General features: G+C 45.0%; 1 protein-coding gene across 1 annotated transcript in view; it reads right to left on the bottom strand.

The window, feature by feature from the left end:
• Positions 1-13273, bottom strand: part of DBF4B (DBF4 zinc finger B) — a 34002-nt gene that overhangs the window by 12175 nt on the left and 8554 nt on the right. Inside the window, exons 2-6 of the mRNA XM_032591183.1 lie at positions 7699-7853; positions 4317-4502; positions 3589-3639; positions 2733-2820; positions 328-404 (exon numbers count right to left, since the gene is read on the bottom strand). Of these exons, the coding sequence (XP_032447074.1) occupies positions 328-404; positions 2733-2820; positions 3589-3639; positions 4317-4502; positions 7699-7853 (557 nt within the window). The remainder of the gene's footprint in view (positions 1-327; positions 405-2732; positions 2821-3588; positions 3640-4316; positions 4503-7698; positions 7854-13273) is intronic.

The following is a 13273-nucleotide window of genomic DNA, read 5'->3' as shown; positions in this document are numbered from 1 at the left end:
AAGAGCTGTCCCCGGAACAGCAGCCTGGCCAGCAGGCCATGATCATTTATGTTTTATCTAGGCCAGGACTACCCACAGGCAGTCCCCGGCCTAGGCCACGGTGAATGCCTCAGTATACCACGGGAGATCTGTAGGTAACACAGGGAAGAGGGAACAGGGCAATGGGAGGCTGTGGACATCAGGGGTGTGCTGAGAGGCTGCACTTCTTGTACATGATCCAGGATGGCCAAGAACACACGGCTGCACGGGGCACTGATTTACCAAAGTTGTCACAGACTCACTGTTTACAAACCATCTATTTCCTTTCAGTTCAGCAGGATGACTTACCTCTGGCTTCTTCTTTGGCCCCTGTTTCTTCACACGCAAGGCGTCAAGAGACAGCTGTTGCACGTGCATCATCATTTCTGTGGAAGAAACAGAGGGCTGTGGCCAGACTGCCACTCCTCATCTCCCCAGCGTGGCCCCTTCCTGGGGCCAGGGGCTATACTTTTCACTGGCCTGGCCCACTGGATCACACCAGCCTTGCCTGCCACCTTCTGGCTATGTGTCACCTCTGCACCTGCTGATAATAAAAGAAAGGGCTGGGTCCTCTATCCTGGGAAAAGTACCTAAGCTGGCCCCACTCTGTTTTGTAGTACTGAACACAACTCTTGAACAGGAGGTGCCTTATGGCTCACAAGGGCTTTAATGTACCACTGAAGAGCTGCTTCCATTGGGGGGAGACCAGTCATGTGACTTACTCAGATGTAGCTGTATATGGCAGACCCAGAAGGAGCTTCCCTAACACACTGGAAGGCAGGAAATTAGACCACGTCAGAAATGGCTGATTTTCTAGTGACAATGGAGCCCCCCACATCCCAGACCAGGACCTTCCTGAGCAGTTTTCTATTGCCCTGGCAGATCTTGGGCTGGATGGGGTTCAGCCCCCTACAATGGATTAGAGAAAACCCTAGACTCAAGGTGGAGCTGCATGTGAGAGTCAGTCACTGCCAGCCGATTCTTTTTTTTTGTTAAGTTTATTTATTTGGGGGCACCTGGGTGGCTCAGTTGGTTAAGCATCCGACTCTTGTTTTCAGCTCAGGTCATGATCTCATGGTTCATGGGTTTGAGCCCCGCATCGGGCTCTGTGCTGACAACATAGAGCCTGCTTGGGATTCTCTCTCTCCCAATCTCTCCTTGCCCCTCCCCCACTCGTGCTATCTCAAAATAAATAAAAACTTAAAAAATAAAGTTTATTTATTGACACAGAGAGAGTCTGCACATGTTGTGTGTGCCAGCAAGCATGAGCAGGGGAGGTGGGGGAGAGGGAGGGAGAGGGAGGGAGAGGGATAGAGAGGGTGAGAGAGGGAGAGAGAGGAAGAGACAGAGAGACAGAGACAGAGAGAGAGAGAGAGACAGAGAGAGAGAGAGAGAGTGATATGATCCCAAGCAGGCTCTGTGCTGTCAGTGCAGAGCCCAACACGCGGTGCTCGATCTCAGGAACCATGAGATGATGACCTGGGATGAGTTGTTTAACCAACTGAGCCACTCAAGTTGCCCCTAGGATAGCTATTCTAATGTAAATTTATTACCGCCTGCAAACAGGTGGTTACAGCGAGGAAACCCTACATAAATACGAAAAAAGTTTCTTTTTTTTTTTTTAATTTTTTTTTTAACGTTTATTTATTTTTGAGACAGAGAGAGACAGAGCATGAACGGGGGAGGGTCAGAGAGAGGGAGACACAGAATCTGAAACAGGCTCCAGGCTCTGAGCCGTCAGCACAGAGTCCGACGCGGGGCTCGAACTCATGGACCGCGAAATCATGACCTGAGCCGAAGTCGGCCGCTTAACCGACTGAGCCACCCAGGCGCCCCACGAAAAAAGTTTAAGATTTTATTTAAAAAAAAAATGTTTTTAGTTAAAATTTTGTATAAAAATAATTTTAAGAAATTAGAGGTTATACCAAATGTGGGCCTCGAACTCACACCCCCAAGATCAAAGAGTTGCATGCCCTACCCACCGAGCCAGAGAGGCTCCCCGAAAGCACATGAAATTTAGTCAGGTCAAACTAGGCTGGAATGTGGGCCACACCCCTCATTTCTTTTTTATATGACTATTTTTTTTTTTTTAACGTTTATTTATTTTTTTGAGACAGAGACAGAGCATGAACGGGGGAGGGGCAGAGAGAGAGGGAGACACAGAATCCGAAACAGGCTCTAGGCTCCGAGCTGTCGGCACAGAGCCTGACGCGGAGCTCGAACTCACAGACCGTGAGATCATGACCTGAGCCGAAGTCGGACACTCAACCGACTGAGCCACCCAGGCGCCCCACACACCCCTCGCTTCTGATGAAACTATGGGTAATTTATTTAACATCTAAGGCTCAATTACCTCATCTGTACAATGGACAAATGACTGCAGTGGGGACTGACTTGAGCTCATTCCTAGCACAGAGTCACAGCTGGTAAGTGGTTGTGGCTACCAGGAGGGTTTCCGGTTTGTGAAAAGGGTCATCACACCAGCTTGAGGAGAGCCGTAGGGCGTTCCACAAAGCAGCACCGTCCTAGGTGCTAGGACCGAGCACCTGCTAGGACTACTGCTGGTCTCCACACCCCCCACCGCTGTGGGGCCACATGATGAGTGGGTACATTCGGCTTTCAGCTAGCTCATACTGGCTGACATCCCTCTAAAAGCGGATGTTCCCAGTCAGTCACCAACACCCCTCTGCAGAAGCCCTGGGCAGAAACGGTACCGTCCACATGCAGGATCCTCACTCCCCAGGAGCGGGCACTGGTCAGGAGACTGTTGCTGCTCCCGCCACCTCCTCCGCTGCTGCTCCCCTGGGAAGACAAAGCAGTCAGGCAGGAGCAAGAGACTCCCCAAGGCCTGAGCGGCTCTGAGGCACCCCGTGAAGAGACGTTATGGAGAGTCTACCCCAGTCCCCTGAAAGACCCTCTCCTCCACAAGCGCTGGCCACAGCGGGAGGCGGGGGCTGCTGCTCCAGGCACCTGTGACCAGGAAGCAGCACAGGCTTCCCAGAGAGCTGTCAGGAGGGCCTCTTGGAGGAAAGCTCTCACAATAAATACTGGCGACCGACCGACCGTCACCATCATCAAGCAGGAAGCTGTGCTGGCCTCAGGCCGTTCCTGCCCTGCTGCCCCAGGACGGCACACGGCCTTCCCCTGCCACAGCCTGCGCCCCCTTCTCGATGCCACTTTACCCACTGTGCTCCCGAGATCACCTCAACTCCTCCCCCCGCTGCTTCGCTTTCATGGCTCTGGGTCCCACAAAAGGGACAAACTGCTAAAAGATGCACAAAGTCCGGCTTATGTGCAGCGCGGCATCCCCTCCAAGGTGCTCGTGCTAGGCTCTGGTGTTGGAAGGATTAGGGAGTCAAATCTGGGCTCTACCACCGCCACCCTGGGCGACCCTGGACAAATCACTGAACTTCTCTGAGCTCTACTTCCTCATTTGTGAGAAGAAAAGAAGGACGGTACGTCTCACAGGTTGTGCGTTCTGTGTCAGTACTTCAGAAGCCCCTCCTAAGAAAGGTTAGATCCTCCCCTGTGCCAGAGACGTCCACCTGCAGCCCGCCCCCCTCCGCTCACCTGGTTTCTGATGGCTTTCTGCAGTAGCTCCTTCCCTCTGCTCAAAGGCACCTGACAGGAAGAGAAGGGCAATGAGGTACGCTGTGCAGCCCACCTGTGCACAAACAGATGTTCACACAGGTGCTGGTGAGGGCTTGGGAGTCATGTGTCTTGGAAAGCTGGGAGCATTGACAGCTGAGGAGCAGCAGAAACAGAAGCCTAGAGAACCTTTTGGAGGTAAAGGTAAAGCCACACACAGTCCCGGGTCACCCACGGGTAGCTGCAGCTTGGACCCAGGTGGAGAAGCGCATTCTGAATTTACCCAAGGCCAAAGTGTCACCAGTACTCTCAGACCTCTCTTTACGAGTCTCCACACCCCCAGCAGACAGGTCTGGGCCAATTTCAACACGCCCTCTCTGGTTTACAGAGGACCTTCCTATTGTTTTTGACCCTCTGACTCTGAAGTCCCTTAAAAAGTGAAATGTATCACAGAAGGGACAGCATGGGGATAACCAGTTGCGAAGGTTTTTTAAAAAGTGAAATGTATCACAGAAGGGACAGCATGGGGATAACCAGTTGCGAAGGTTTTTAGATCTAGAGCTATGATAAAATATTTTCAGTCTCTGAATTCAAATGAGAGGTTAAATTAATCCAGATGGAACTAAAGCCAGAGACCGCCCACAATGGCTCACCGAGGCCTATTTCCGTTGCTCAGAAAACACACCTTTCCTACCTGACGAGGTTCTTACCGAGTCTGCGGGTTTCTGTGGAGGCCGGGGGTGGCCGCACTTCGGATGGGCCGTGGACGGTGTCTGCACCCTGACCTCGCTGGGACTGGGGCAGCCTCTGTGGTCTGTCGCACTGCTCTCTGCCTTCACTTCCCTGCGGCTGGACACGATGTAACTTACTTCTTTGCTCAGAAAACCCTCAATTACCTGAAACCAGATCACAGAGGTGGCTGAAAACCAGAAGGCAGATGTAGAATTATCGATTCTGAGAGGTTGGGGAAGGAAATCTTGGCTGCCAGAAGTTTCAGAATCAATGTCCTTAAATAGACCAAGTGCAGTTTTGTACCGAGCCCTCAAGAAGACATCATCCTGAAACATAATAGGGTTTATATATATAATACAGGTTTTGTCTCCAGAACTGCTGCTCCTGACCCAGCAGCAGAAGGCCACAGGCTCTGTGGTTTGACCAGATTGAGTCTGCACAGAGAAAGAGCACACTGGCGGGGCCCAACAGGATTAAAAGTAGCTGGTTAAGCCATGGCATTCCTGTGAAGATACTCGGGGGCTGACCACACTACCAAAAATAGGAACAAAAACATGAAACAAGACAAGAGTTTGGCCGCTACTGAGCTGCACAGGTATCCGCTCATCCTACCTGTAAGCTCCTCGCTGGCACTGAGAGGGTCTGACTCATCTTTGTATCCCAAGGGCCCAACACAGTGCCTGAAGCACAAGGACACTCAACTCATATTTGTGGGGAGAAGAAAAGATGGAAATAAGCAGTGGCGAGGTGGCTAATGCTTAGTGACCCACTCGCCAGGGAAAAATCCCTGCCACGAAGCATGTGCTGATTTCTGGGGGGTCAGAACTCCCACTATGGCTGATTGCAAGCTACTGACATGATGTTACTGAACGTGGAACTGGAAAGAGATGCTAACAACTGGCTCCACCTCCAGCACACCACTAAAAGTCAGGATGAATGATGGCCCTCTCTGAAGGGTGGACTGGATGAGAAACTTAGCACTGAGCTTAAAACAAAACAAAAACAAAACAAAAAAACCAACAACTGTTTAAGTCCCTCAAAAAGCTAAACACGGTCTACCAACGTCTACCACAGCAATTCTGCTTCCAGGAACGCCCCCCAAAGAACTGGAAACAAGGACTCGAACAGATACTTGTACATCCTTGCTCACCGCAGCATTATTTATAATAGCCAAAAAATGCAAATAACTCAAGTGACCAACAGATGATAGACAAAATGTGATGTGTACATACAACAAAATATTGCTCAGTCATGACATGAAGTGAAGATACACGCTACAACATGGATGAGCCTGGAAAAGATTACGCTAAGTGAAAGGCGGCAGACACAAAAGAACGACTATCTGTGAGTCCACTGACAGGTCTCTAGAATAGGCAAATTCACAGAGACAGACGGGGGATTGGACAGGGGTTGCAGAAAAGGGAAGTGGGAAGTTCTTGCTTACTGGTTACAGAGTGTCTGTCTGGGGTGATAAAAGTTGTGGAAACAGTGGTTACGGCGGCCCAGCTGCGTGAATGTAATTAATGCTGAAAACTGTACATTTACAAAGGATTAAAATGGCACATCTTATGTTGTGTACGTTTTATCACAAAAAGAATCTTTAAAGTTATGGCTTGAATGAGAGTACCTATGTTCTGTAATATGGCAAAAACAAATGGGGGGGGGGGGAGGAGGACAATGACTGTCCTATATAAACGCGGCCGATGGTTCGATGGCTGCATGTGGCTCCCACTCCAGTCTGCCTACTCTTCTGCAATGTGACGGCTATTCCTATCAGGAGGCAGAGCCCCCTCTTCCATCGCCTTCAATCAGACTCCTCTGGAACAACACAATGTAATGAAACGCGTTCCAGAGCCTGAGTCTCAAGAGGTCGTGTAGCTTCCCCCTTCACCTTCTTAGAAAGCTACCATGAGACCGCCGTGTCAACAGGCTGGTCTAGCTTACTGTATACACGTATGATGTTACGCGTAGATACAACATATGTAAGAAGCCTCTCAAACGACACCTGAGAAGCCATAGAGAGGCAGCCAGCACCAACTCCCAGATGTGTGAGGTCAACTCCATCCTTCCAGCCAAGCTGACCCTCCACCCAAATGCAGCTGTAGGCGGGAGCCTTGATGAAACCAACAGAGAAACCACCCAGCTGCTCCACAGAGTAGTAAGAAATAACTTGTTTTAAGCTCCAGTTCTGGGGTGGTTTTTTCACACAGCACAGGCTAAATGATAGAAGGGACTAAAAGTTCAAAAGGTAATTTGGGGCCAGTTTGGGTGTATAATCAACACTTGGTACATTCCCCATTGCCAAGCTTCTATATTCCCGAGCTTCTGTTCATTTGACAGAAAAGAGCCTCTGCATTCCAAGCTTATTCAAGTCATTTCCCTAGATGCCCGCCTCTTTGGAGCCGAGCACCATCATCCCATTTTCGAAACTCGAGAGTTCCCCATGTCAACCCCTTACTAAAAGTGCCACGCGGCACACACATGGCTTAAAAATATTTTAAAGGACTCAAATACGGCAAATGCTTCTTATGGGAAGTTTTTCACCAGTGTTATGTAAAAGAGTTAAAATTTAGAAATAATCTCGATGTCTGCAGAGTAACCATTAGGTAAATTAATAATCCACTCAAAGAAATATATTCTCATTACAAATAACATGAGGGACAATAACGATAGCAAAGTGCTAATGCTTTAAGGTTATGGGCAAAACGTTGGTAATCAAAAAATGTATTCATGATCACATAGCTACACAGAAAATAAACATAAAAAAAAAAAAAAAAGAATAGAGACAGAAGTAGAGGAGTGGTTACCCAGGTTGGGTGTATTGAGGAGAAATGGGGAGTGACCAACACGGGTATGGGTTTCTTTTTTGGGGTGATGAAAAGGTTCTAAAATTGTGTATTCACACAGCTTGCATACCTCTGTGAATACACCAAAAACCATTGAGTTGTACATTTTAAATGGATGAACTGTATGGTATATGGATTACATCTCAAGAAAGCGGTGAAAAAAGGGGCACCTGGGTGCTAAGCCTTCAACTCTTGATTTCAGCTCAAGACATGACCTCACAGTTCGTGAGTTCGAGCCCTGCCTTGGGCTCCATGCTGACAGTGGGGAGCCTACTTGGGATTCTCTGTCTCCCTCTCTCTCCACCCTTCCACTGCTCGCTCTCTACCTCTCTCTCTCAAAATAAATAAATAGATATTAAAAAAGAAAAATAATAATAAAATGAAGCTGTGAAAACTAAGAGTCCAGAAGCGAAGATATCAAATACCTAGAAGTCACAGATACAATCCCTCTCCAGCTCCTGCCCGATAACCCACAAAGGCACATGATATCACAAGTCACAAGCAGGTTACATACCCCACCCAGCTGCTGGATGGCCCCCGTCAAAAACTGGAGACTCTTGCCAGCAGGCAGATCCAGATAAAAGGACTTTCCAGAGAAGGGCTGCCTCCCAGCATCTGCAGAGCTCATCCGGCATTTTTCCAGACAACTGGAAACTTCCAGTTGAGCCCCTAGGAAAGAACAAAAGGGAACAAAGTGAGAAGCATGGGCTGAGAGTCACGCAAGCCGAACAACGCTCAACGACAGCCTCTGTGGTGTGCCCCCGCTAGACCCTGGGCACATAAAGATGAACCTGGGACTGGCGTTCATTCCTACCTTCATGAAGCCCAGATGTGAAGGGATCAGAACCCTGGTACGTGGATGGCAGGAACCTAAAATGGTGCAGCCACTTGAGGAAATAGTTTGGCAGCTTCTCAAAATGCTAACCATAAAGTTAACATGTAACCCTGCAATCCCACTCTTAGGCATAAACCCAGGAGAAACGAAACTGTATGTCCAGATAAAAACATGTATAAGAATGTTCATAGTAGCATTATTCATTCAGCCAATAGGAAATAATTCAAGTGTAAATAAAATAATAAGCAAAATGTGGTGTATCCATTCAATGGAATATTATTGGGCCAATAAAAAAACAAACAAACAAACAAAAACGAGCCACTGACAAATGCTACAACCAGGATGAATCTCACACACATGCTAAGTCAGAAAAGCCAGATACAAAGACCACATATTATATGATTGCATTTATATGAAATGTTCAGAAAAGGAAAAGATACAGAAATAGAAATTGGATTAGTGGTTGCTTAAGACCGAGGGTGGGAATAACAAGTGACTGAAAATGGGCATGAGGTTCTTTTTGGGGTAATGAAAATATTCTAAAATTAAATTGTATTAGATGTACAACTCTGTAAAGTAACTAAAAATCACTGAAAGCATACAACAAATGAATTTTATAGTGGGTAAGTTACACCTCAATAAAGCTAAAAAAAAAAAAAAATCCAAAAAACAAAAAACCCAACCGTTCAGTGAATATAATCTTGAGATTTGTGCATTTCTTTGTATATAAAAGAGAAAAACCTATAAATACATATGGGATTCTGATCAATGAAATGCATGCTATATTATTTAGAGAGAAAGGTACTGTCTACAAATCACTTGAAATGTATCAAAAATATAATGGATAGAAATCCATCATGATAGGGGCGGCTGGGTGGCTCAGTTGGTTGAGTATCGGGTTCAGCTCAGGTCATGATCTCATGATCTCATGATCTTGAGACCCACAACAGGTTCGATGCCGTCAGTGCAGAGCCTGCTTTGGATCATCTGTTCCCCTCTCTCTCAAAAATAAACATTAAAAGAAATCCATCATGATAAAATAAATATATTAAAATGTCAATGATAAAATCTAAATGGTGTGTATATGAATGCTCAATGTAAAAGTCTTTAGACTTTGTTGCAGGATTGAAAACTTTCATAAAAAAACCTTAACGCTTGAAGAGATAGGGGTGCCTGGGTGGCTCAGTTGGTTAAGTGTCCGACTCTTGGTTTTGGCTCAGGTCACGATCTCACGATTTTGTGAGTTCCAGCCCCGCATCAGGCTCTGCGCTGATGGTGCACAGCTCACTCGAAATTCTCTCTCTCCCTCTCTGTGCCCTTCCCCCACTCACACTATCTCTGTCTCTCTCAAATAAAACTTAAATAAAAACCCAAAACTTGAAGAGATAAAAAGGATTCAAGAGAATGTGACAACCACTGAAGCAAAGAACTTCTAATATACAGATGAGAGTCCCTGAAGACAAAAAATACAACAAAAATCCCAAAATACTAAAATCATAGTTCCCTGAAATAAAAAAATGTTTTGAACTAACAAATTCAAAGAGTTTATCACATAGTTGAAAAGATGGACCCAGAACAGCAAACACCATGATATAGTTAATAAAACTGCTGGATTTTACATGAGGGGTTTGAGGCGCCTGGGTGGCTCAGTCAGTTAAGCATCTGACTCTTGATCTCTGCTCAGGTCAAGATTTCATAGTTCGTGAGTTCGAGCCCCCCATTGGGCTCTGCGCTGATAGTGCAGAGCCTGCTTGGGATTCTCTCTCTCCCTCTCTCTCAAGGTATATAAATAAACTTTGAAAAAACTAGGTCATTGACTTGGCCGTTTAGAAAGTAAAAAATAGGGGCGCCTGGGTGGCTCAGTCGGGTAAGCTTCTGACTTCAGCTCAGGTCATGATCTCGCGGTTTGTGAGTTCGAACCTCGCATCAGGGTCTGTGCTGACAGCTTGGAGCCTGGAGCCTACTTCTGATTCTGTGTCTCCCTCTCTCTCTGCCCCTCCCCCGCTTATGCTCTGTCTCTCAAAAACGAATAAATGTAAAAAAAAAAAAAAATTAGAAAGTAAAAAATAAATAAATGAGGGGTTTGGAACAGATATTTTTATAAATCTCCTAAAACTCCTTGACTTCATAAATTCCTGCATCGCTCCTTGCTACTGCCCAATCAGACTCATTTGTACCTCCTCAGTATCTTTCTTCTTCTGAGTTCCACATTACTTATTATCTTTCCTCTTAGTATTTTTCAGCTTCATATTCTTGTTTACTCCTTCAGGATGAACCCCTGGACTCCCCATCAGACTGGGAAGAGATGTTGACTTACATATCAGCATTATTCCCCCCAAACCAGAGCCTGCTCTCCCATCCTCAGCTGGCACCTGACCTTCAGGCACTTACCTTCTGGCCCCCTAAATCTCTCTCTTCCTGAAAGCCCTAGTTCAGAGACAGAAAATACTGGAAAGTCACCTTGACATTTCACAGAAGAGACCTTGTTGTGAGTCCCTGCTCTGCTTCTTACTAGCTGTGTAACTCTAGGCAAGTCACAATCTCACTTCGTGTCTCTGAATCTCTATTTCTTCACTTCTGAAAGAGTGATAATAATTAGTACCCACCCCCTTTGGACAGTCCATATGCAGTAAATCAAATATTGTAAATTGTGTCACATAGTCGTATCGAGGGGATATTTAAATACTTAACAGGCATTGTGATAATATGGATGAATTATATAGAATATGAATCATACCTCAATAAAAAACTATCGTTAAACAATTTTTAGGGGTGCCTGGGTGTCTCAGTCAGTTAAGTGTCCGACTTCGGCTCTGGTCATGATTTTGCGATCTGTGGGTTCGAGCCCCTGCGTCAGGCTCTATGCTGACAGCTCAGAGCCTGGAGCCTGCTTTGGATTTTGTGTCTCCCTCTGTCTCTCCCCCTTCCTTGCTCACTCTCTCTCTCTCAAAAATAAATATGTGTTAAAAAAAATTTTTTTTTTAAATTTGATATTTGTGGGGCACCTGGGTGGCTTTGTTGGTTAAGTGTCCAACTTTGGCTCAGGTCATGATCTCACGGCTCGGGAGTTTGGAGTCCCACCTCAAGCTCTCTGTTGTCATCTCAGAGCCCACTTTGGATCCTCTGTCTCCTTCTCTCTCTGCACCCCTCCTAAACTAGCACACACTCTCTCTCTCAAAAATAAACATTAAAAAAAATAATAAAGGGGCGCCTGGGTGGCTCAGTCTGTTAAGCATCCGGCTTTGGCTCAGGCTGTGATCTCACAGTTCGTGGGTTCAAGCCCAATGTCAGACTCTGTGCTGACAGTGAGGAGCCTGGAGCCTGTTTCAGACTCTGTGTCTCCCTCTCTCTCTCTGCCCTTTCCCAGCTTATACTTTGTCTCGCTGTGTCTCGCTCTCTCTCAAAAATAAATACAAAAAAAAAAAAAAAAAAAAAAAAAAGTCCTCCAGAGTAATTTATTGCATTCAGTTGATCATACACAGTGTAAATACAACACTGCATTTTACAGATCACCTTGACTGCTTTGCGTAGATGCCCTTTTTTTCTGAAGTTAATGTGAACTTTCTATTGTTAATTCAATAGTTCATGATTTTTTGGTAAAAGAATCAGAAAGACTTATATTTATTCAACTTTTGTGCTATAATCTGTTGGTCAATATTTTTTACTAAACATTTCTGTGATACGCAATTTTAATTCTGGCAGTGAGTTTGGAAAGTTAGTTTAATTCTTACTGCCTGTGTTTTCTAAAATGACAAATATCTTCTAAATGTCTATTTGTTTTTAATATGATTTTATTTATGAAAAAAATTTTTAATGTTTTTAAATTTATTTTTGTGAGAGGGAGAGACAGATGTGAGCAGGGGAGGGGCAGAGAGAGACAGAAGCACAGAACATGAAGCAGGCTCCAGGCTCTGAGCCTGACACGGGGCTGGAACTCGTGGACTGCGAGATCATGACCTGAGCCAAAGTCAGCTGCTGAACCTACTGAGCCACCCGGGTGCCCCTATTATAATTTTATTTTATTTTATTTTTTTGTTATTTTTTTCCCCTATAATAATTTTAAATAAAACACTCATGTCAATTTTTATTAGGTATATCATTCTTTTAAAATATTTGTTTTGAGCTACAAGAATAGGCATGCTTCAGTAAAGATAATTTATGATCAGAGTAAAAAAATAAATAAATAAATAAACCTCGGTATTTGTATAGTTTCAAGACTATTATAAAGGTAAAATGGTAACTTATGATTGAAGAAACCTTCCAGACACCACTTTAATCAAATGATCAAGTTAACGTGACCAGTGATGAGCCTCAGCCACTCATGTGCCTTCTGACACCAATCCTACAAAGGGCACAACATCACTTCTTTGTCAAAAATGCACAACCTAGATCCAACCATAGGGACATAGTGAACAAACTCAAATTGAGGGGCATTCTGTCCTTCTGAAGTACCAAAGTCATGAACAACAAATAAAGAAGACCTCCTCCCAAATAGGAGGGAGGCTAAGGAGATATGACAACTCAAAGCAGGGCGTGATTCTGGATTGGATCATAAACCAGAAAAAAAGATGCCAGGAAACAACTAGTAGAATCTGAATAAGATTTACAGATTAACTAATATTTTATCAATATTATAATTTCCTGAGTTTTCAAATTGTACTATGGTTACATAAGATGTAAGTATTTGGAAGAAGCTGGGCTAGGAGTATACAGGAACCCCCTGTTTTTGAAATTTCTAAGTCTGAACTTTCTTTAAAGTGAAGAATGAACAGGGAAAAAACCAAACTCTAAATAGATGGGAGTTAAATCTTGCAACACAGTGTGAGCTACTAGCTCAGGTGGAGGGACTCTTCCAGAAGGTATCGAGAGGAGATAAAGAAATGGAGAGGACAGAAATAGAAGTGTAAGCAACATCACAGAGGGGCTGCAAAGGGAAAGAAAAAAAGAATGGAGAGAAGAAAACATTTGAAGAAGCAATGGTCTAGGCTTCTGAATAAATATGGAGGAGGAATATGAGAACTTTTGTTCTCTCCTTAAATCCTACTAAAAATGACAAAAAAAAAAAAAAAAGGAATAAAAATGGACAAAGACACTGGCAAGATGACAAGAGACAAGAGATGCCAGTAAACTGTGGAAGCTGGAAAGCAGATGGATGAGTGGAAACCAGGCAGGAGACCAGAGAAAGTGGCATCTAAGGCCAACGAGAAGCAAGCTGGAGCTGAAAGGCCCTGAAACTGGAAGGACCAGAAGAGAA

Source organism: Lynx canadensis, chromosome E1 (genome assembly GCF_007474595.2).
Source record: "Lynx canadensis isolate LIC74 chromosome E1, mLynCan4.pri.v2, whole genome shotgun sequence".
In the NCBI taxonomy this organism is placed as follows: domain Eukaryota; kingdom Metazoa; phylum Chordata; class Mammalia; order Carnivora; family Felidae; genus Lynx; species Lynx canadensis.
This window is presented reverse-complemented; position numbering and strand designations above follow the sequence as displayed.